Below are 23753 nucleotides of genomic sequence, written 5' to 3'. Positions count from 1 at the left end.
TCTGACATTCTCAGTAAAACATGTACATCCAACAAGGGCAGAGACTGTCAGTTGATTCCTTTGTGTTCTACTGCAGCTTCCCAGAGTGTTCTAAAGAACAACTAGAGCGCTAACAGTCCTACTTATGACAAACGTATTGCACACCTGAAACCATCTTGATTGGAATAAAGTGGTAACTCTTAAAATATTAAATGTAAAAACGAACAAAATGAGGGGGTTCATTTTGCCATAGAAAGTAGGATTAGTGCTGCAGAAAGAAAAATTAGGGCACATTTTAAGTGACTTCTCAAATCCTCTTCTATTTCATGAAAAAATTCTGACATGCAGACTGAAACATGCACTTTCAATACCAGCAGCAGACTTCCCTGGTGAGCAGTAGCTTTACTACAGTGATCTAATGAGCAACTAGAGTGCTAACATTCTGAATTTATGGCAAATGTGTGACACATCTAAATGCCTTCTTGATGGAATCAAAGTAAAAAACTGAAAGTATTTCCTACTGAGGAGACTGTAGTAAATGAGGAAATTAGGAAACTTCATAACAAATAAGTCTCCCAAAATGGCTACCAGAGACAAAAAGCCCAAATGTAGCACAAATATCACCCAGATGTAGCCCAAGTATAGCCCAATGACAGAATGTCCCAGAGTGTTCTAACGAACAACTAGAGCACTAACAGTCTTACTTATGACAAAAGTATGGCACACCTGAAGCCATCTTGATTGGAATAAAGTGGTAACACTTAAAACATTTAATTTGTAAAGGAAAAAAATGAGGGGGTTCATTTTGCCATAGAAATTATGATTAGTGCTGCAGAAAGAAAAATTAGGGCACATTTTGACTTCTCAAATCCTCTTCTATTTCATAAAACAATACTGACATGCAGAGTGAAACATGCACTTTGAATACCAGCAGCAGCCTTCCCTGGTGAGCAGTAGCTTTACTACAGTTATCTAATGAGGAACTAGAGTGCTAACATTCAGAATTTATGGCAAATGTGTGACACATCTGAATGCCTTCTTGATGGAACCAAAGTAAAAAACTGAAAGTATTTCCTACTGAGGAGACTGTAGTAAATGAGGAAATTAGGAAACTTCATAACAAATAAGTCTCCCAAAATGGCTACCAGAGACAAAAGAGCCCAAATGTAGCACAAATATCACCCAGATGTAGCCCAAGTATAGCCCAATGACAGAATGTCCCAGCGTGTTCTAACGAACAACTAGAGCACTAACAGTCTTACTTATGACAAAAGTATGGCACACCTGAAGCCATCTTGATTGGAATAAAGTGGTAACACTTAAAACATTTAATTTGTAAAGGAAAAAAAATGAGGGGGTTCATTTTGCCATAGGAATTATGATTAGTGCTGCAGAAAGAAAAATTAGGGCACATTTTGACTTCTCAAATCCTCTTCTATTTCATAAAAAAATTCTGACATGCAGAGTGAAACATGCACTTTGAATACCAGCAGCAGCCTTCCCTGGTGAGCAGTAGCTTTACTACAGTTATCTAATGAGGAACTAGAGTGCTAACATTCAGAATTTATGGCAAATGTGTGACACATCTGAATGCCTTCTTGATGGAACCAAAGTAAAAAACTGAAAGTATTTCCTACTGAGGAGACTGTAGTAAATGAGGAAATTAGGAAACTTCATAACAAATAAGTCTCCCAAAATGGCTACCAGAGACAAAAGAGCCCAAATGTAGCACAAATATCACCCAGATGTAGCCCAAGTATAGCCCAATGACAGAATGTCCCAGCGTGTTCTAACGAACAACTAGAGCACTAACAGTCTTACTTATGACAAAAGTATGGCACACCTGAAGCCATCTTGATTGGAATAAAGTGGTAACACCTAAAACATTTAATTTGTAAAGGAAAAAAATGAGGGGGTTCATTTTGCCATAGAAATTATGATTAGTGCTGCAGAAAGAAAAATTAGGGCACATTTTGACTTCTCAAATCCTCTTCTATTTCATAAAAAAATTCTGACATGCAGAGTGAAACATGCACTTTGAATACCAGCAGCAGCCTTCCCTGGTGAGCAGTAGCTTTACTACAGTGATCTAATGAGGAACTAGAGTGCTAACATTCAGAATTTATGGCAAATGTGTGACACATCTGAATGCCTTCTTGGTGGAATCAAAGTAAAAAACTGAAAGTATTTCCTACTGAGGAGACTGCAGTAAATGAGGAAATTAGGAAACTTCATAACAAATAAATCTCCCAAGATGGCCACCAGAGACAAAAGAGCCCAAATACAGCACAAATATCACCCAGATGTAGCCCACATGTAGCCCAATGACAGAAGTGTGCAAAACACTTATTTTTTGTGTTTGTGTAGTTTTATATAGTGCAGACTTGTCAGGTATTGGAGTGCTTTACATGAGCATTGGTTACATCGCACAAGATCAAATTCATTTTGGTTTTAGACATGGGGAGATTAAGTGATTTGACCAGACTCACAGAATGTTGAGCTGAAGCAGAAACCCCAACCTGGTTCCCCAGTTGCAAAGTCTGCAGCTCTGGAAGTAACACCACATCCTCTCCCCTAGGTGCAACATTTAATCAAGTGGTCAACTGGATAAAAAAACATAAAGATAACAAATAATTTAAAAGTGCTTTGTCGCTATTTGAAAACTCCGAAAATATGTCCTCATTTTAGTTTTTTAGAGCACTAACCATAACTTTGATGCAAATAAGACCCTCTCATATATGTAATTTCTAAAGGAAATGCTCTAGGTATTACAGTTTTGATTACATCAAGATGACGTCAGGCGTTCCACACTTTTGTAATAAATATAGAATGTTAGCAATCTAGTTGTTCATTAGGATACTGTTGAGAGGCAGAGGCCAGGGGCACGGACTCTGAAAATTGAGGGCAGGTAGGAGGGTGCAGAGGCAACAATTTGACCACACTGGGCAGGCAGGAGGGGCAGTGGCAGCACAACAGACTATGGAGGGCAGTGGAAAGGGGGGCAGAGGCAACAAACCAACAATACAGGACTGGCAAGAGAGGCTGTGGCAAAATAATAGACCATTGTGGGCAGAAGGAAGAGGCAGTGGTAGTACAACCATACATGCCTACAGACCCGATTCAGCCAGGAAACGTCCAATGTTTTTAAGCTCAAATGGGCTTTATTTGATCTGTCTCCTGTCTACAATATCCTCTTTTTCAATGCAACTCAAAGGGGAAAATCAATACCCCAGTTTTTTTTCAAAATCTCCCTCTTACCTTGTTCAAAATGTTCACAAGTATGGTACATTGGATCATGGAAGGCAGGAGGAATTGGGGTAGGGACATGGACTCGGATAACAGAGGACAGGAGAGACATGGAGAGGTGCACCAAACTGACCCTACAGGTCAGGCATCAGGGTTTGCAGCAGCACAATACACCACACAGGGCATGCGGGACGGGAGTGCAGCACAACAATCCATAGAAAGCAATAGGGAGGGGACAGGACCATGCACATGGACTACAGAGAACAGAGGGGAAAGAGGCAATGGTAGCTAGCTGACCATAATGGACAGACAGGAGAGAAAGCTGCAGCATAACAGACCATAATTGGCAGGAGGGACGGATCAGGGGCATTGCAATGGAACAGACAAGCCAGGAGGGAGGGAATAGGGGTATGCACATGGAAACAGAGGGCTGGGGGCAAGGGGGCATGGCAGGAGCAGCAAGATGACCATGGAGGTAAGGCAGGATGGGCACTAGAAACAAGACACACCATGGAGAGCAATAGTGAGACGATGATGGCATGCACATAGACCGTGGAGGGAAGGTGGGAGGGGGTCAGGGGCAGCTAGCTGACCACACAGGGAAGGTGGGAGGGGCCGTGGCAGCACAGAAGACCATGCATGGCAAGTGGGAGGGTTAGTGGCATCACAATGGCTATGATGGGTAAGAAGGGGGTGCAGGGGCATGCGCAAAGGACCATGGAGGATAGACGGGAGGATCAGGACATGGGCACAGACAAGAGAGTTCAGGGGAAGGGGCCTCATAACAGACCGCGCGGGGCAGGCAGGAGGAGCAGTTCCAGCACAACAGACCAGGGAGGGCAGAAGGGTGTGGCAGTAAAGTGGACCATGGAGGACAGGAGGAAGGGGATAGGGGCATGGCATGTAGGCAGGGTGGAGGTGGCTGGGACAGGTTACAGTCATCTGACAATGCTAGGAAGGTGGGAGGGGATGGGCAGCTCAACAGAACACTCAGAGTAGATAGGTCCATGGAACATGGTGGGCAAAAAGGATAAAGCAGGGGCATGCACAAAGACATCGGAGGGCAGGGGGAAAGAGAATAGGGGCAGCAAGCTAAGCACAGAGGCTAAGCAGGAGGTCAATGATGGGTCATAGAATTGAGCAATGGAGGGCAGGAGGAGTGGACTGGTACATCATGCTAAATGGAGGGCAGTGGCAGCACATCAGACTATGCATGGCAGGAGGGAGGAGGCTAGTCCATGGATTCAGACAAGGATAGGGAGGAGGTGGATGGGGCAGCTAACTGTTCAGAGAAGGTGGGTATTAGGAACGTTATTGTTTTTAAAATGTGTGTCTGTGCAAACTACTTAAAATATGAACAAGTATGCAGCAGAATCTCACTTTTATTCAGGAAGAAGAGGACGTTTGTGAGTGTGACTCCGGGCTCACTTGGCAGAAACACCCCCTGACCCTCCACCCCCATCGCAAAATGTAATGCCCGTGAAAAGGGTAGGTGAACGCAGTGTTATATAGAACATAGTCCTGAGAGCACGATTGGAAATGAAAACTAGATATAGTGTATGGTATGAACTATGCACCAAAAAGTGTGAAATAAGATGAACCGGGGCGTGAAATATAATATGCAATACATTGTGTGCAATGACAGATTCATTGGAGAGCGCGAGATAGCACAGGCACTAGCACGTGCTATGCGATATGCGCCTTGGAGTGTAATATGCACAGGGCAGTGTTGTGTAACCTAACTAGTCTCTAAAGTTGTAATATAAAATATGTGCTGGGGAGTGTAACGTTGCATATGCACTGTGACAAAGATATGGATCCCAGATTGTAATATGTATGGCATAGCGCTGTGCGTTATAACATAGGCATCAAGGAAGGCACATTAGATGGGGCAATATAACCTGTGCGAAGGCAAGTGTGGCATGACATATTCATGGGGTGGTGTTACAGTGCTCATGGGCTAGAGAGTGTCATAGCATATGCACTAGCTGGTGGAATACAACACAGAGGTGTGTGGCACTCAGCGGGCACTGGTGGGTGTAACACAGCATTGGGCTCAGCCAGGAGCGCGCTGTGACTCTCAAGTGAGGTTCGTCTCCTTTCCAGAGAGTAAAATAAAAAGTATTACACATCCGGCGGTGGATGTGTGTTTTATTAACCGTGAGGGGGGTTTCTTGCATAGTTTTGGTAGAATTTTTGTCGAATCCCCTTTGAATGGCTTGGTGTGCATGTGTATTAAATGTGCTCGTCAATAGCTACCCATGTTTGTATAAATAAATTACAAGGGTGTCTACTTGGAGAGTACCCACCGGCGGGGGCGCCGGGATTAGGCACGTTAGGGCGTCAGACACGTCAGAGCTTCACTAGCGGTGTAAATACATTCCATGTGGATTCCTTGTATGCATAGTCGCCTTTTAATGAATATCACGGAAATCGTCATGGTGAAAGGTACATACGGTTTGTCCAGCATGTCCTAGGTGTTTCTATAAATATATATTTTTTTAAATAATAAAAAACAAAGGCCGGCCCCGGGGGATGGGGTCCCTGGAGCCATAAGTGGCCTGAGGAGGGGGGCAATGCAGCCCCCCTCCTACAGAATAAAAAAAAAAGGCCATGCCCTGGGGGTTGGGAGGGGGTCCACGCGGCCCCCTTCCAAATTATTTTAAAAAAAAAAATTAGGGGGCAGGCCCTGGGGGATGGGGTCCCCAGGGCCAATAAATTAGAAAAAGAAGGGGGGCCACACAGCCCTCCTTCTTAAAAAAATAAAAGACCGGCATCGCGCTGGAGGCCACGCCCCCTCCTTGCAGCACTCTGCAAACGCGCCCCCTGGCCAGTTGTAAGTTGGGGAATTAATTCCCCTTCAATACTGAGGGTCCCTGAGGGCCAACTAGCCCAACAGGTATCTCCAGTATGTGCCAGGGAGCTGCGTTGCAGACAGGTGTTCGGAGGCCACGTCTCTTTTTACACCTCTCTGCAACGCAGCTCTGTGGCGCTTACTGGAGGTACCTAGTTGGCTAGTTTGACCCTAGGGACCCTTAGGATTCAAGGGGACTTAATCTCTAAACTTAGAATGGCCACAGGGCGCGTTTACACAGTGGTGAAGGGAGGGTACGGGGCCTGAGGTGACGTGTGCAAACACGTCCTGTGGCACGTTTTAAGTTGGGGAAATAATTAGCCCACCAGGTGCTTCCAGTAAGCGCCACTGCTCTGCGTTGCAGAGAGGTGGTGCAGGCCGTGCCCCTTTTTACACCTCTCTGCAATGGCGCTTACAGGACGTACCTAGTGGGCTATTTTGCCCCTAGGGACCCTCAGGATTCAAGGGGACTTAATCTCCCAACTTAAAACGGCCACAGGGTGTGTTTACACAGTGGGGAAGGGAGTGGACGGGGCCTAAGGTGACGTGTGCAAACACGCCCTATGGCACGTTTTAATTTGGGGAAATAATTCCCCTTCAATCCTGAGGGCCCCTGGGGGCTAACTAGCCCACCAGGTGCTTCCAGTAAGCGTCACTGAGCTGCGTTGCAGAGAGGTGGTCCAGGCTGTGCCACTTTTTACACCTCTCTGCAACGCAGCTCTGTGGCGCTTACTGGAGGTACCTAGTGGGCTAGTTGGACCCTAGGGACCCTCAGGATTCAAATGAACTTAATCTCCCAACTAAAAATGGTCACAGGGCGTGTTTACACAGTGGTGAAGGGAGGAGATGGGGCCTGAGTTAACGTGTGCAAACACGCCCTGTGACGCGTTTTAAGTTGGGGAAATAATTCACCTTCAATTCTGAGGGACCCTGGGGGCCAACTAGCCCACCAGGTGCTTCCAGTAAGCGCCACTGCGCTGCGTTGCAGAGAGGTGGTCTAGGCCGTGCCCCTTTTTAGGTCTCGCTGAGACAGCACAAGCTGTCCCTTTGAGACATTTTGTAAGTGGGCTTTCAAAAGTGCTACCCACATGATTTGGCAGGCCTAAAGCTTGAGTGCACGATGACGTGCACGTGCACAGCTGCTGCTCGCACTCCCTCCTAACTATAAGTCGCGCGCCCGCAATGCACTGCTGATGACGTCACATATTACATCACTCATGACATGGTCAGTGACATCACTCATGGCATCACTGATGACATCTCAAATGACAAATGACATCACTGATGACATCCCTGATGACATCAACCTTGTGATAGAGTGGCATTCCTCCTCTCACCCTAATATAAACTTTGATAAACACATTCAAAAATAGAAACTAAAATTTTCAAAACAATGGACATACCAATACCAGTTACAACAACCCACTCAATAATTCTAAGATCCACATACACATCCACTCATTCACCAACAGTCCTATACAGTCACTCATACATGTACTCACTCATCATATGTACTCATACACCTATACATCCTGTTACACAACGCCACTCATCCATAGAGTTACTCACACACATAGCCACTCATGCTAATAAAGAATCAAACATCCATTTACTTGCATATACAGTTATACACACACCACCACACTTACTTTTACAGAAACTTACACATACTTAGTCTTTTAAACAATCACTTATAGAAACACATACTTATTCATACAGGAACTCTTCCAATCTCTCACTCTCACATATACTCACTTATATACACCAATAGTCCCATATACTAGTTTAAAACATATGTAGTTACTCATAAAGACACTCTTGAGACAGTCATTCACTCACTAACACACCCAAGCACACACTCATCCACCCATACAGTCCTGCACACATGCTGTCTTCAACACATACAAACTGTGACTCACTCATTCCTGCACCTATGCACTACGTAATACCCCCCACCGAACCATACAGACACTCAGACACTGATACTGATACTCAAAAAAACAACTAATAACCTATATAGACACTTGGTCATGGTCAGGAAATAACAACCATAGTGTCTGTGCCTACAAATTTATAACATTTCTGGTCACCTGACTGATTCTTTCATCCAGCTCCCAGAATGCACCATTTCATACGGGTAAGTCATGGAAAAGTTCATCATGTTGGCAGTTAGCAAAATATACTATTCAGCACCCTTGTGCATTCTTGATAGTGAGAAATTAAAATCCAAGTGGTGATCAGGCAGGGTTCCTCGTAAAAAGCACACTGCTGAAATAACAAACTGCTCGGTTTTCATGCCTCTGTCGTCTGAACGATTGGAAGAGGAATCATCCCAGACCAAACCCCTTCCAGCGCTGCCGTTCATTTTACCAATTGGCATTACCTCAGTAGGTCTGACCGCAGCGTGTGGGTCATGCTCCCTCATTTTAACATCCACAGAAACATCTCCGACTAGGGAACCCGCGACCCTGCAGGGCGGCCTCTTCAACAGGGCACGGAGATTCCCTGGCAATTCCACAACAATGAAGCACCACACAAGAGGCCCACTTCAGAAAACAGAAAGCCTTTAATCGAGCTTTTTAGCACAGCATTCCTGTAGTCCCAACTAGTTTCGGCACCTTGAGCCTTGGTCACGGGCAGGAAATAACAACCATAGTGTCTGTGCGTACAAATTTATAATGTTTCTGGTCACCTGACTGATCCTGGCATCCAGCTCCCAGAATGCATCATTTCATACGGGTATGTAATGGAAAAGTTCATCATATATATATATGAATGACACAATCTAATGATAAATTTACCGAACACCACTTGAACAAGCTGTTTATAGTTTTGCCACCTAGCTATAACTTGCTCCACCATCTTGCACAGCTTATGACCTCACAAAATACATTCCTCATGACATATTAAATGACATAGTTGATTAGACACCGATCACAATATGGATGTCTGTCCAATCCCCTAGAAGCCCATGATCTTCCCTCTGATCCCCCTCATTTAGATGTAATCAAATTCCAAAGGAGCAGGCTGGAGGCAAAAGAAGGTGCTGGAATGGACTGAATACTAAACTGAGCCGGTCATTTGGTATATTAGAAAGTGTCAAATAATCATGAATAATTAAAATATCCTCCAGCATCCCTAGTTTTTCATTATGCATTCATCTTATACTGATGATTAACTCTAGCAAGACTTAACTTCCCAACCCTTCCTGAGGGTTATCCCATTTTTCTAGTGTATTCATTCAGTTTAGCTTCCCACCTTGATCTTCTTTTCTTTTTTTTCTCCCATTCAGTGTCTTTCCTTTGACAGTGTCTTTGTGACTTTCGCCTTCATAGTGTGAGCAGCTATGACCGGAGCCAAGCGTATACACAGGAGTGGTCCGATGATGAAGGCAGCAACTCACTCACTACCAGCGAGGCCAACGGCAGTGCCAACCCATTTGAAGAAGATTCCGTGGCAGCTGGAAAGGGGTCCCGCGTTCGGGCTCTGTATGACTATGATGGGCAGGAGCAGGATGAGCTGAGCTTCAAAGCAGGTACAGTGAAGAGGGTTTGATTCTAGTTGGCCAGATTTAAAATAGTTTGAGACAAGGCTATGTCCGCAACATTCATTTCTGATGTGGGCGTGAGTGATTTTGCCCTTCAGTGGATCCTCACTTATAGATGAGGTGATTGTAAGATGGGCAGAAAATAATTTGGGAAGTTGAAACAGAAAGCATGACCAAGCTCAACGAGGTACTAACCTCAAATAGGTTGCACCATGGAAAAGAGTCTCATGGTACCCGCCTCAGTGATCTGGGATAGTTTTTGTCTCATTAAACAACCCATCATCACATTGTTCAACAAACCCCTTTCAGTCTAGTCATGCTAGTTGTCAACATCTAAGTTGTCTTCACTCCTATATCATATTTTATATAAAAGTATTCTTGCAGTCTTAACCACCTCCATTGTCTTGTAATGAATTACCTTAGGGGTGTAGATTCCACCCCCTTGTTCTTAACAGTCTCTATCACCTGAACCAATACAGTCCCTGCCACCACAATGATTACTGATTTTGCAACCCTATTTTTACTAACCTCAATTAACTGGGTCTTTATAATTTCCATCACTTACATTGTTAGAATGTCCCTCATCTAAATCTTTATAATCCCCATCCCCTAGTCTTCGTCAACATGAATATCATAATCTCTTCATCATTAAAATCACAATCTTGGTATATTCAGTCAATATAGTCTCCATCACATTGATCAGGAAAACCTAAATCATTGTGATCATGTTAATATTTATCACCTCAGTCGGTATAATCTACAATACATCACTTTGTTAATTATAATTGTCATGACCTCAGTTCATTATTATCTCTTATAAAGACAGAGATTATAAAGATTGAAATCACGAAAATTATAATGAACAACCATCTATTCCTTCTTATCTTCATTATTATCTCCAGCACTTCACTCTCTATCGCCTGTCATTGTAATGGATAATCTAAATGTGCTGAAACTTGGAAAAGGTGACTAAACATCTTGAAACTAGCAATCAAGAAAACTGCTGACTTCCTACCAGTGTCAAAATGCACCAGAAGCCATCAAAGTATAAGAGCGGTCCAGCTGGTCTCATGATCAAGGCCATTGGTCTATTAGATATAGATGGGCAAAACACTGAAAAGGTGATTGGAGGAAAATGAAAGAAGGAAAATAGTAATAAAGCGCGTACTGTCATGGTTTCCGCTATGAAAATCTGTTTTTCTAAAGCACTATGATCAACATGTAGTCGACAACTCAGATAACATTGTTGCTCATTCAGTAGACTTTATATGTGGTTATTGAATGCTAGTGATAACGTATACAATGGAATGATGTTTTTGGTATGCGATTTACCATGGTTCTGCAGTTATACTTTCTTTATACTTTCTCCCTTATGGTGAGGCTACTGAGGATTGTGGAACCCAATTAATTGAGCTTTCAGTCCATGTGTGAGTACCAACGTTTTTGATAGACAAATGTTGTGAGTGTGTATTCCTCATTATTGTTTGTGCTTTGCAAGATGTATTTATTGTTTCAGAGAGCAGTGTTTGTATTCAAAGAGAGCTGTTTGCAAAATTCCTGCTTCTGAGTGCACAAGTTGCCCTGGTAGAGATTAGTATGGGTTGTTGGATTGAGTTGTAATAGCACACAACACCTTATGAAAGGAATAAGTGTGGGGAAAGGAGACCCATTTCTCTTTGCTTCAGATGCTCCAGGCACAAATGAATGTGATATCTATTCTATACTTTGTTTAGATGGCTGTGGGCTGTTTGTGAGAAAAGTGTTTTGACCGTAATTTATTTTAGTGATATTGTACCCTGTGTTTTTGAAGGTCCTTGATGTGTAGTGCACACACAATGTTGTAGTCTTTGGTACACATCATTCATACATTGATCAGTTACTTTGTCATATGTTGTGTTTCTTGTTGTAGGTACAGGAACAAGTGAAGTCTTGCATCATGCACTGCTTTATAGCCACACACCTGTGTATTAAGAGTTCCGATTATTACATCCACTTGGTTTCAACTATGGATGCCTCAAAATGAAGTTCTTAAAATTGCCATATCCCTCTCCAAAGTTTCAAGTTATTTTCCAAAATCTCATTGTAGTCCTTCAAGCTCACCTTGCAGACCGATAATATGTATTTCAGTCACAAAAATAGGAGGTCATTTATACTATGACCTGCCGTACACTGGGGTGACAGAAGCACCGCATCCAGCACCCCAGCCTGCCCATTAAATTTAGGCATGGTAGACCAATTGGTGGTCTTTCCTCCCAGAGTGGCATTCTTCTCCATGGCAGGAGCTGTTTTGTGTGGGAAAAACAATGACGATTGGTCCTGTATGCCATAGCAGACCTTTCATCCCTTATATTTGTTCTGAACACACCACCCCTAAAACATGGGTATTTCTTTAGAAAAGTAATAACTAATGTCCTCCACATACAGAGAGTCTCCCAACACATTTTGAACTTTAGTGGACTTTTATTTTCTGAACTGCCTTCATTGAATGGATGGTAACTCTGCTGATCACACATTTAAAATTATAGGATAACTTAGGGTTGGGAAGATAGGACATCTGACAAATTGAGGCACTTAATCTCTAATCCTTCCATCCCATTCACCCATACCATCATCTCATTTTCATCTTGGTGCCCCTCACCAGCTTGTGAGTTGCATTTACTAACACTAAATCCACTCCTTCCATCGCAGTCTTGGCCACTTATTCATAATCTTCATTGTGCCCATCTAGGTCACTATCACCATCTTCTCTGTTCTCACCATCTCATCCCAGTCTTCAGTGCCTGCATATAGATTTCCATCATCTCAATCACAGCCTTCAGCACTGCATCTTAATATTTCTCATAATCACATTGATTTTCGTCAATCCGGTTTTCAAGTTTTTCAAAGCCATCTCAGGCTCTGCCAAATCTACTGCAATCTTTTACACATCTTCACTAATTCTATCTCAATATTCACCAAGTCATATCTTTACCGCAACTGCAGCAATCCTCAATTCCACTACTATTACCTCTTTAATAATCTAAATTGCCCCATCACATCTTTGATCTACATTAGCTCCATTTTAATCTTCTTCAGCTACAACTAAGTTTCCATTGTGTCTATCTTGATTATTGTTGTAATAACTTCCACCACGATAGGTTTGTCAGGAGATGGAAGTTTATTGAACAGATCCTTCAGCCTCTCGTAGTGAGAATCCAACATTCAAACAGGAGCTTCAGCCCCAACGTTCTAAGGCTGGGCAATACCAATTAGCGGAGGAAAGTAGGGGGGGGGAAGAGGAGGGAAGGGAACAGGAGCAGATTATAACACATCTCCCTGCGGAGCAGAGAAAAATATACACAGCACATGAATTCCTCAGATAACATTGCCTAACAAAGCAAAGAGGAGAGAAATCAACAATTCAAACGTTCCAAGTACATGAATGTAAGGAATAAACGTTTTCCACAATATACAGCGATAGAGAAGTACATAATTAGCAATCCCCCCAAATACCCTACGGAAAGGAGCCTATATGACACCAACGGGTAAGGAGATGGGACAAGGTGGAACAATTAAGATCCCATTCTGTAGTCGGATTGCCAACTTGGGGGTTTACGTACTCTAGTCACCCTGAGTTCACTACCACTGGGCGTTTCAAGACTTAGGTCCATTTCATAAGTGGGTTTGAAACCAGTAGTGCTTGGACAACTTGCTATGTTGTCCATACTCCACATGCCACCGTCTTCCAGGACAACTGAATTGTTGTTGACCCGCGTTATCCTCAGTGGTTTGGAAAATGAGGAGATCTTGGATTTGGACAGGGACGGCCTCTTAACAACCACCCACTGGCCTTCTCTCCACCTTTTGTTCGATGCTCCCCAACGACTGTCGTACCTGAGCTTGTACTCTTGTTGATGTTTCTGAGTTTTTTCCCGCCCAACGTCTCTATCCACCCACACCGGGGATCCACCATTTAGCCAGTTAGGAGTAAGTTTGGAACTCGGGTTCCTGCCTTTAAGAGAGACAAAAGGTGACACCCCCGTGACAGCATTGGGCGATGTATGATACGACCACAGCATTTTCCTTATGGCGTCTTCCACTGGAACCTGGGAATTCAATGCGAGCTGGATGGTGTTCTTTATCATCCTGTTCGCCCTTTCCACCAGACCATTGGCTTTGGGACAATACAGTGGGGATTTGAGATGTGTGATGGCCAGCGTGGACATAAACTGCTTCATGTCCTCTGAAGCGAATTGAACACCATTGTCCGTTATTATGACCCCAGGAATACCTTCCTTTGAAAAGGTGTCTCTCAGGAAGTCCAACAGCGACGCGGTGGTGATGGAAGATACCATTCTTGTTACAATCCAATGGGAGTGGTAGTCTATAAGAACAAACATGAATCTATTGGATTGGTTTAGCAGGTTTAAGGGACCAATTATGTCCAATCCCAGCTTCTCCCAAGGTACCGTGGGGACCTCCACCGGGAATAGTGGAGACTTCCGGACAACTTTGGTTTTGTCGCAGGAACCGCAGGCTGAACACTTCTTTACTTGTTCCTCCACTCGCGAATCCATCCCGGGGAACCAATAGTGTTGCCTGATTTTGCTTTTCGTCATGCTCCTCCCTAGGTGGCCCTCATGGGCAATCTGTATTATTCTTTCGTACATGTTTTTCGGAGGAATGATCTTGCTTCCTCTACAAATATGGTTCTCAACGATGGATAATTCATCTTGCATCGGCCAAAAATGCCGAACAGACTCCGGCACCTCCTGCTTGTTAACAGGCCAACCACTGTGAATCATATTCCTTAATGTGGCTAAGTCACTGTCCTCACTCATGGATTTTTCCCACTCCTCCCGATTGATGGCCGGGATTTCCACCAGAAGAATAGTCTCCTCCGGAGGGTTTTGCATCGGGTTCCCATTGGTGATTGGTAGTCTGGAGAGACAGTCCGCAACCCTATTCTCACTTCCTGGGACGTATATCATGGTGTAGTTGAACCCTTGCAGACTCAGCACCCATTTAGATATTCGTGGGGTGGTATTTTCCAGGCGCTTAGTGGAGAATAACGGAATTAAGGGTTTGTGGTCCGTTCTCAGCACAAACGGGATGCCCCACAAGAAATATTTGAAGTGGTTTATGGCCCAATAGCACGCCAATGCTTCTTTCTCTATCGTCGAGTAGTTCAGCTCGGCATCTCTCAAAGTTCTGGAAGCGAAAGCAATCACCGTCTCTTGACCTTTCGTCCTCTGCGTGAGTGAAGCACCCAATCCCTTAGCGCTAGCGTCTGTGGTGAGGGTGGTTTTAGCATTAGGATCGAAAGCACTCAAGATAGGTGCATCAACGATGGCCTCCTTGATGAGTTGGAAGGCTGATTGGTGATCTTGCTTCCAAACAAATTCAGACCCCTTCTTCAGCAACTCTCTGAGGGGACACACCTGATCCGCAAAGTTTTTGACAAACTTTGACATGTATTCCACCAGCCCCAGGAACGATTTGAGTTCATCTTTGTTGGTGGGTGCCGGGGCTAATTTAACGGAGTCCACCAGACTGGATCTGGGTTTGATTCCCTCACTTGAGATGGTGTGACCCAGGTATACTACAGATTCCACCCCGATTCTGCATTTGTCTTTCTGAGTGGTGAAACCTGCCTTACTAAGTCTGGTCAACACTGCTTCCAGAGTCTTATTGTGTTCTTCCTCGGATGAGCCATGAATCAGGATGTCGTCCTGGAAACAGAGAACTTTTTCCAGACCTTGCAGGATATGCTGCATGACGCGTTGAAATACTGCCGCAGCAGAAGCCAGGCCAAATGGTAATCTGGAAAATTGATAAGCTCCATGCGGGGTTATAAAAGAAGTGAGGGGCTTGGAATCTGGGTGGAGAGCGACTTGGTGGTAAGCCGAGGATAGGTCTAGAACAGTAAAGACTTTAGCTCCATGGATGGCTGACAGCATTTCATTAATGTTGGGGAGGGGGTGTCGATCCACCCAAATGTTAGAGTTCAAATCCCTAAGGTCAACACATAGGCGGATCCCCTTGTTTCCACCTTTGGCTGCTACGACGATGGGCACCAACCATTCAGAGCTCTCAATCCTCTCTATGATTTTGCACTCCTCCAACCTGTCCAGCTCCTTCTTAAGCGGTTCTCTGGTCAACAGCGGGATAGACCTTGGTTTGTGGATGATAGGTCTGGCATCGGCTTTAAGTTTGATTTTGTGGAGGAAGCCTTTTAGGAGTCCGAGTTTGTCTGTGAACACCTCTGGGAACCGATTGCAGATTTCCATCCCAATGTTGGTCCTGTCGATAAGATACACAGGTTCCGACGCGTTGGGGTCTAGTCTGATTCCTAACTCTTTTTGGTGTTTCCACCCTAGTAAGTTGGAACCATTCTTCGTGATGTAGACTTTTCCCACGGTTGACCTATCCTTAAAATTAATGTTCATGAGTAACATTCCTACTAGTGGTATGGGATCTTGATTATAGCCCCCTGGTTTGACATCAGGAGGTACGAGGGTATACTCCCTTGTCCCCGAATTAGCCTGAAATGTAGCTTCATTCACAAGTGTATATGGGGAACAGGAATCTGCGTAGACCTCATACTTTACATTGTCCAGAAATATTTCACACTTGGGGTAAGGAGTGCTGTTGCCTTCTGAAAAATTAGATACTTGATAAACAATATCTTCGCTAGGTAGTTGAGGATCCAGATCACTGCCTATCATGTGGGTGACACTGTTCGTTGCGTTGTGGCATACTTTAGAGAAATGGCCTCTTTTCTTACACTTGCTGCAAACAACGCCCCTTGCAGGACAGTTAACGCTGTTGGCCAGATGATTTGGATTTCCGCACCTATAACATTTTGGCTTATTCCCTGATGCTGTAGGTGCTTCCGGATTGGAAGGTGAAGGTTTGTGTTTGTGGACTTTACTGGAGATCTTGTGTACACTGTTCTCCGCCACTTGTTTTACTTCCCCCGCTTCCTTCATTTCATTCATACAGTACGCTGTATGCTCTATGCTTTTAGCTATATCAATCACATGTTTTAAATCAGGGGCTTCTGCTAGGAGTCTTTCTTGTATCTTCTTGTTAGAGGTACATCTAACTAGTTGATCTCTGATTAGTGATTCAGTTAATATCCCAAACTCACACGTAGAGGCTAAACCTCTCAGAACAGCAATATAATTTATCACTTTTTCATTTCTTCCTTGAATGCGCAAAAAAAATTTGTGGCGTTCTAACACAATATTAATTTTGTCACCAAATTGAGCTTCCAGTTTCAATAATGTTAACTGATACACATCATACTGGATATCACCCTCACCCCCAGCCCCCTCATTAGCATTTTCTACATTATAATCTGGCAGGTCATCAAAAATATCCCTCCCTTGCTTTCCTAGATTATGCAGTAGAACATGTTGTTTGCGCACCGCCGAAAATCTGTCCCCACCAATGGCGATAAGGTAAGATTCAAACAGGTTTACCCATTTTTTCCATGGGATCACCGGATCTCCACTCTCATCCAGGAATGGGGGGGGTTGGGACATAGCGAATGCCGACATGGTGGAGAGTAGTGGAAGAGGAAAATACAGGGATAGGGAAGAAAGAGGCAAAAGACGGAGATAGGGGTGAGGATTGGGAATAAAAGCGTAAGGGAAAGCTAAGTGTGAAATTCACAGAAAGTTGCAGTAGCAGTAGAAATGACAAAAAACCACCAGTACACCCCCACCGTATAATGGAAACATTCGAACGTGGGAAGTGTTAAATAAAAACACTACATTTCCATGGGCTGAGCCTGTCAGCGAAAATTTCGAAGCAGGCTGGATGAGGGAAGACACGTGCAATATTATTTTCCACCAGCAGGAGGAGCAGACGTAAAAGCAACAGGGAGTAGTGTCTCTCTGCGGAGCGTCCTCTGTGGAGAACAGTCTGAGGAGAGGCGGAAACACCAGGAACCAGAAGTTTGTGAGGAGAGTTGCTGCGTCGCCTCAGCCACTCACGAAGAGCAGTACTGTCGTCCCCGACCATCCGCAACACAACCTCCCTTCACAGCGCTCAGTCTGAGGAGAGGCGGAAACACCAGGAACCAGAAGTTTGTGAGGAGAGTTGCTGCGTCGCCTCAGCCACACACAAAGAGCAGTACTGTCGTCCCCGACCATCCGCAACACAACCTCCCCTCACAGCGCTCACTCCTCAACGACGGCACACAGAAGACAACAGGCGATCTCTCTAGGGGAGAGTAGGCGTCTCCCTGTCAGTCAGGACGGACAGCAAGTCCGTGGAGCAGCGCCGAGCAGCAACGGCAGGGACTCACCGGGGGATGATCAGAACATCAGAAGAACAGAAGAACTCACGCAGGCAGCGAGCTCCGGGGGAGGCACGAAAGAGCCCAGCAGCCGGGAACTCCCATCAACGGAGTCCGGAGGAGGCGTGAAGGAGCCAGCAGCCGGAGACTTCAAACGGCGGAATGAAAGGGGAAAGCTCCCCCCCAACACCGGCACTGGGACCGATGGCAAGAAAGAAGCCAATACTGCCTGAGAAGTCCAACGAGAGGCGGTAGGGCACTGGGGGAAGGATCCAAACCGTCCCCAGCACGGTAAGACAGCTCGTCGCCAAATGAATGTTGTAATAACTTCCACCACAATAGGTTTGTCAGGAGATGGAAGTTTATTGAACAGATCCTTCAGCCTCTCGTAGTGAGAATACAACATTCTAACAGGAGCTTCAGCCCCAACGTTCTAAGGCTGGGCAATACCAATTAGCGGAGGAAAGGAGGGGGGGGGGGAAGAGGAGGGAAGGGAACAGGTGCAGATTATAACAATTATGTTCATGTTAAACTCCAACAAAATATTTTAGGCCAGATCTATAACCATTTTTTGCGGTCGCAAACGGGAGATCGACCCGTTTGCGACCGCAAAAAAGGGTCTCGGCAAGTATAAACGCTAGTTTGCGAGTCACTGACTCGCAAAATAGCGTTTGCCACTCTCGCTATTAGGAATGGGCGTCCATTCCTAATGGCGAGTCTCCATGCAATGTACTATTGTTTTGGGACAGCATTTGCAGCTGCAAAACACTCACAGTTTACCACCTACTTCAAGTAGGTGGTAAACTACTCGCAAAAGGGAAGGGGTCTCCAGGGGACCCCTTCCTCTTTGTGTGTGTATGTGCAAAAATATTTTTTAAGAGACGGCAGTGGTCCCAGGGACCACTGACTACCCTTAAAAAATGAAACTGAAAAGTTTTTTAATTTTTTTTTATATGCATCCCGTTTTCCTTTAAGGAATTATTAAAAAAGCAGTCACAGACATGGTCTACTGACCCCAGCAGGCCACCGTCCCTGTGAGTGCTGGCCATTCCTAATGGGGTTGCAAATTGCGCCTGCCTCATGGATTTTATTGAGGCATGCAATTTGAGACCCCATTTGGAATCACAAACGGTGTCTAAGACATTGTTGTACATTCCATTTTGCGAGTAGCAATTCGACGCAACCTGTGACTCACAAAATGAAATGGTCGTACAACTAACTGGTCCTTTGCTCCTCTTAAGTGATACCTCTCTCCTGGGCTTTATCACTACATTCTTATCTTCTCTCGATTTCATCCCTAAGCCTTTTCTATGAATTTCTTCAACCTGTCTCATTCTTCAACAAATTCACATCCACTTCTACCATGGCATTACAATCTTCAATATTCTTACCATAATCTCCAAAATCAGTTACCACAATCTCAATCTTCACCAACCCTATTACACTTATCAGCACCTAAATAGGAATCCCCACCCTTCAGTGAAAGCTGCCACTTTCCCCACTGAAATCTTCCTCAGCCGACCTCCATCTAACACACTAAAATCTTCATTACAGAGGCAACGTCTTTCATCCTATTACCTACCCCCTCCTACTCAATTGCCAAGACATATACTACAATCTCCAGTCTCTGTTCTCTACATTCTTCAATGCCAATATATCGTTTTCAATTGATGCCACTTTAATCTCCTCTCAGTTTGAATCAGGTTTCTCTCATTCTTCATTACCATTATCTTAATATTCTTCAAGTCAAGTCTTCAGCTTTTCATTCTACACCACTCCAGGTTTAGTTTCAAAACAGCCGTAATTTCTATTACAATATCAGCACATCATTCTCAATCTCTGCTTGCTCCATTCCATTTCAGTCTCTTATTACTTCTTTTTGATTTCTTAAAATAGAATTTAGAGATGGCAATCACATTCTGTGGCATTGTGGGCTTGTAGTCAATGTCAGCAGAAGTAGCCACATGTATTGACATCCATCTTACATTTAGCTAGATTCTTTTCTAAACCCAACCACTAAATGGAAAAATAATGCAAGGTTTTTCCACCTAAATACATTAGCTGATGTTACAAAACTATTTTAACAGACGAGTTACTGTCTTTCTTCTCTATCACTTCATTTCCTCCACATTAAGGTCCGGACCCAATTCGACTGCTTTGTGGACATTTCACAGCGGTATAAAGACCGACTCACTCTCAGCACTAGTATCTGCCTCGTGGTGATTGTCAGTTTCTTTTTTTTATGGGGTGCCTCCCGTACCGCCACTCCCCTTCCCACCCTGGTGATGGACATTTCTCAACCTACAACTGCAGTGCTGTTTAATTATAAGCTGTAGTGCAAGCAGCAAAATGTCTGTCTGCAAAAAAGACGTGGTGCAAAGTCTACATACCAAAACTTACATATCCATCAGCATCAGCTCTCTCTTATTCTCCAAGCTACCCTCCAAAGTCTGCATCCCAGTTTTCAAAGCCTTTATCTAGGTCTCAAGTGCCCCTGTCTGGCTCTTCAAGATCTCAAACAAGGTCTCCAAAACCTCCATCCTGGTCTTTAGTTAAATCTCTACAATATGTTTCTCAGTCTCTGCTACCTTATCTGAAGACACAAAACCTAGATCTTCATACCCTAAAACCTACTGCATCCACATTACTTCTATCACCAACCTCTTTCATTAGGAGATCTTGTATCACGTCTATGGAAAATCAGCCAACAGTACAAACTAATTTAAACAAAAATGTAAAAGCTATTTCCCGAGTCTCTCTCACCTCTATCACACAAGTATGCATGTGTTTGATGCCAGTCTCCCTCACCACACCCACATCTAGTGCTTTGTGCATGCATTGTAGATCCCAGAAAGGTTGATTGAAATGGTTTATTTTTATTTTTGCAGGTGAGGAGCTCACCAAGCTAGGAGAGGAGGATGAACAGGGATGGTGCAAAGGACGTCTACATAATGGGCAGCTTGGCCTCTATCCAGCCAATTATGTCGAGTCTATCTAACAATGTGGTCTCCTCCATCCACTTTTACTTCCTTCATTAGACAACCTGCTGGTTCCAGTGATTCCTTCATGGACAGAAACCGAAAAATATATCTTCTTTTCTGAGCAACTTTATATTTTCTTAAATCTCCTTAAAGGCAAATGTGTCTGTTTCAGATTTCACTTTCCCTCCTTAAGTAGCTTGGAACAGTGGTATGATGTCTTTCTGTCATGGGTATATGGATTCGGCAGGTCTCCAAACCCAATGAAAGAGGAGATGTTCTCAGTCGAAGGCTAGATGTTACTATCTCCAGCTGTGCTGGGGTCTCGTTAGGATGATTTGCTTGGATGGTCCCTCGGCTCCACAATGCCCGCAGGTTTTGCTCTCTTTTTTCATGCAATGATGGGACAAATGAAGGAGCAGACCCTCCAGGATGCTGAAATACTAGATTCTGTACTGAAGGTAGCCAGGGATAGTTTTAGAATGATGTGACCCAAATGTTGGTGCAGATTTAAAATGTGTTTTCATGGAAATTCAATCTGTGCCGCTCCTCGTAGTCTTGGAAGACCCCTCTTAAATGTTCTTGGCATTCATGAACTTTACTCTCCCATCTGCATGAGGTCCCTGATTTCACTGCACAGTCCTTTGAGTCCCTTGATTAATGTTTTAAGGTCACCCTGGCAACCTCATTATGTCCTACTAGTCAGACGCCACTTAATAACTAGATCTCTTGTCTTCCTGGTGTGGCCTGAACCTGCCTTAAAAACTATTTAGTCTTACCTTTATTCTCCCCCAGAGGTCCTCTATGTTTGCTTAAGTCGAGCTGGTGCTTTCAGTTCTGTTGTCTCATGTTATTCTTCTGTTGCTTTTGTTTTTCAGTCCTATGTGTCCTTCTTTTTCCTTTTTTCACACTATCTCGACTCTCTGCCCCGTGGCGTTCTAATTTCTTCTCTCCTCACTCAAGGTTTCTCAATCTCCTTGTTCCACATCTGTTTGAATTTGTGCCCAGATCGCTTATTCCAGGTTGCAATCTATTTCAAGGTATTAATCTCTGCTCCCATGCTACCACGAGGTTCTCTAATATCTATAATTTGGCACTTCTGAATCTATAATAACCTTTTTACAGACCCTAACCTCTGACCACCAAGGCTGTTACATTCCAGGTGAAAAGGTAAGATGGCACTCTTGAGGTATGTGTTGCCAAGTAATCAAACACATGAGTAGCCTGGTCTTATTTATCTCTGTAGGATAGTAGCCTTAGTTTAAGTGCAGTGGGGAATTCCTCCTCCCACTTTTGTAGGGGCTTGTAGCTTTTAGGCTTAGCTGGTATGGTTGGGAATAGTTTGGTTTCAGTTTGTTAGTCTTGAAGGTGGAGTCGAAACTTCGCTTAGTTGGCCTTGGGATACTCTTCTTTCCCCATATGGTGCGTTGGTGATTTGGGCCAGTGTACAGGACGTTTGGGATGGGCTCTGCACTCAGATGAACCACATTGCACAGATCCTGTTCTACATGTGCTTCCCCAGGTCTCTTTGTTCTCACTGAAGTATTTTCCTGAGAAGCTCAGTAGGCAACTAATTACCAGATAACCCTCGCCCTGTAGAGCCACACCGGTTTATCAGTGGCCTGATATTTTTGTGCAGAGCCTGATAGAGATGGAAAAGTCAACAAGGAGAGTTAATAGATTACATTTAAAGCATTTCAGCTTCCATTAACAAAGCAGATCAAAAGATATGTTTTCTGGTGCGAGTTAAGGGGTAACGAGGAGGCTGAGAGAGAGTATTGAAACAGGGAGACAAAGGGGAAGGAGGTGATGTGGAAGAGCACTGTTAGCATAATGCTGTAGGATGAAATAGAGGGATTATATGTTCAGAATGTAAACTGTTTTACTGATATCTAACGGTGGGTGGCGAACTCTGCTCAGACAGTGGAGTTTGCGGAGTTTTGCCAACTCCGCACTCCACTGGGAGTGTGAAGTTCAGCAAAAAAACACTGATTCTACCACTTGGCGGAGTTTGCCCCTGCCACCCACCCCTAACCAAGCAACCAAGCCCTGCCCCTGTCCAAGTTCTCCTTACCTGGATCTCCGCATGACGTCCTCCGTGCCTGAGCTGCCTCCTCAGTGCAGGATTATTCTTTCCCTCCAGTCCCGGGTGGTGAAACCCCTTTGTTGCAGGACTCGCAAGGATTGCGCATGCGCACGCGTGGAGAGTGGAGACTGGGTTAAGGTCTCCATTCTCCATGTGCGCACATGCGCAGTCCTCACAAGTCCTGAAGCAAAGGAGTTTTCACAGCCCAGGACTGGAGGAGAAGAAGAATACTGCACCGAGGAGGCCCAGCTAGAAGTCAGGAAGGAGTGGAGAGGAAACACCAGGATCACTGCCACGGGTGACAGCAGAGATAAGCTGAGGTCTGTGTGCATAGAGCGGAGCGGAGCAAAATTCTGCTGATTTTTTAGGCAACTCTATGGAATTCCGCATAGTGCCGCTCCATCAACTCCGCCCACCCTTAATGATGTCTGAACATTCATAAGATAAGGACATTTCCAACTAACTACATTTGGAGAATTGCCATAACGATAAAGAGTTACCCCAACCAACCACAGCTGAAGTTCACCATTACACTAATGATATTCCAAAACTACAGAAGCTGACCAGTCTGATCATGCATTCCCCCAAACAAGCACAGCTGGAGGTTGGCCATTTGTATAATGTTGTCACCCTCAAAAAATGGCTGAATGGCTGCGTATTCACAAGAACAGAAGATTGAAGTTACACTCAACTACTGCTGGAGATTTACCATTTTGATAACGAGTTACTACAACTAAACAACTCAAAAATGACTAGTTCAGCAATGAGATCCCAAT

General features: G+C 44.3%; 1 protein-coding gene across 1 annotated transcript in view; it reads left to right on the top strand.

The window, feature by feature from the left end:
* The window catches only part of LOC146870689 (protein kinase C and casein kinase substrate in neurons protein 1-like), an 84879-nt gene extending 61395 nt beyond the window's left edge, over positions 1-23484 (top strand). Inside the window, exons 7-8 of the mRNA XM_085646126.1 lie at positions 9415-9614; positions 20802-23484. Of these exons, the coding sequence (XP_085502252.1) occupies positions 9415-9614; positions 20802-20911 (310 nt within the window). The 3' untranslated portion in view covers positions 20912-23484. The remainder of the gene's footprint in view (positions 1-9414; positions 9615-20801) is intronic.
* The last annotated feature ends 269 nt before the right edge of the window (positions 23485-23753 follow it).

The sequence above is a fragment of the Triturus cristatus genome, chromosome 1_1 (genome assembly GCF_964204655.1).
Source record: "Triturus cristatus chromosome 1_1, aTriCri1.1, whole genome shotgun sequence".
Lineage (NCBI taxonomy): Eukaryota > Metazoa > Chordata > Amphibia > Caudata > Salamandridae > Triturus > Triturus cristatus.
Note: the sequence above shows the minus strand (reverse complement) of the source record. Positions and strands in the feature narration are given on the sequence as shown.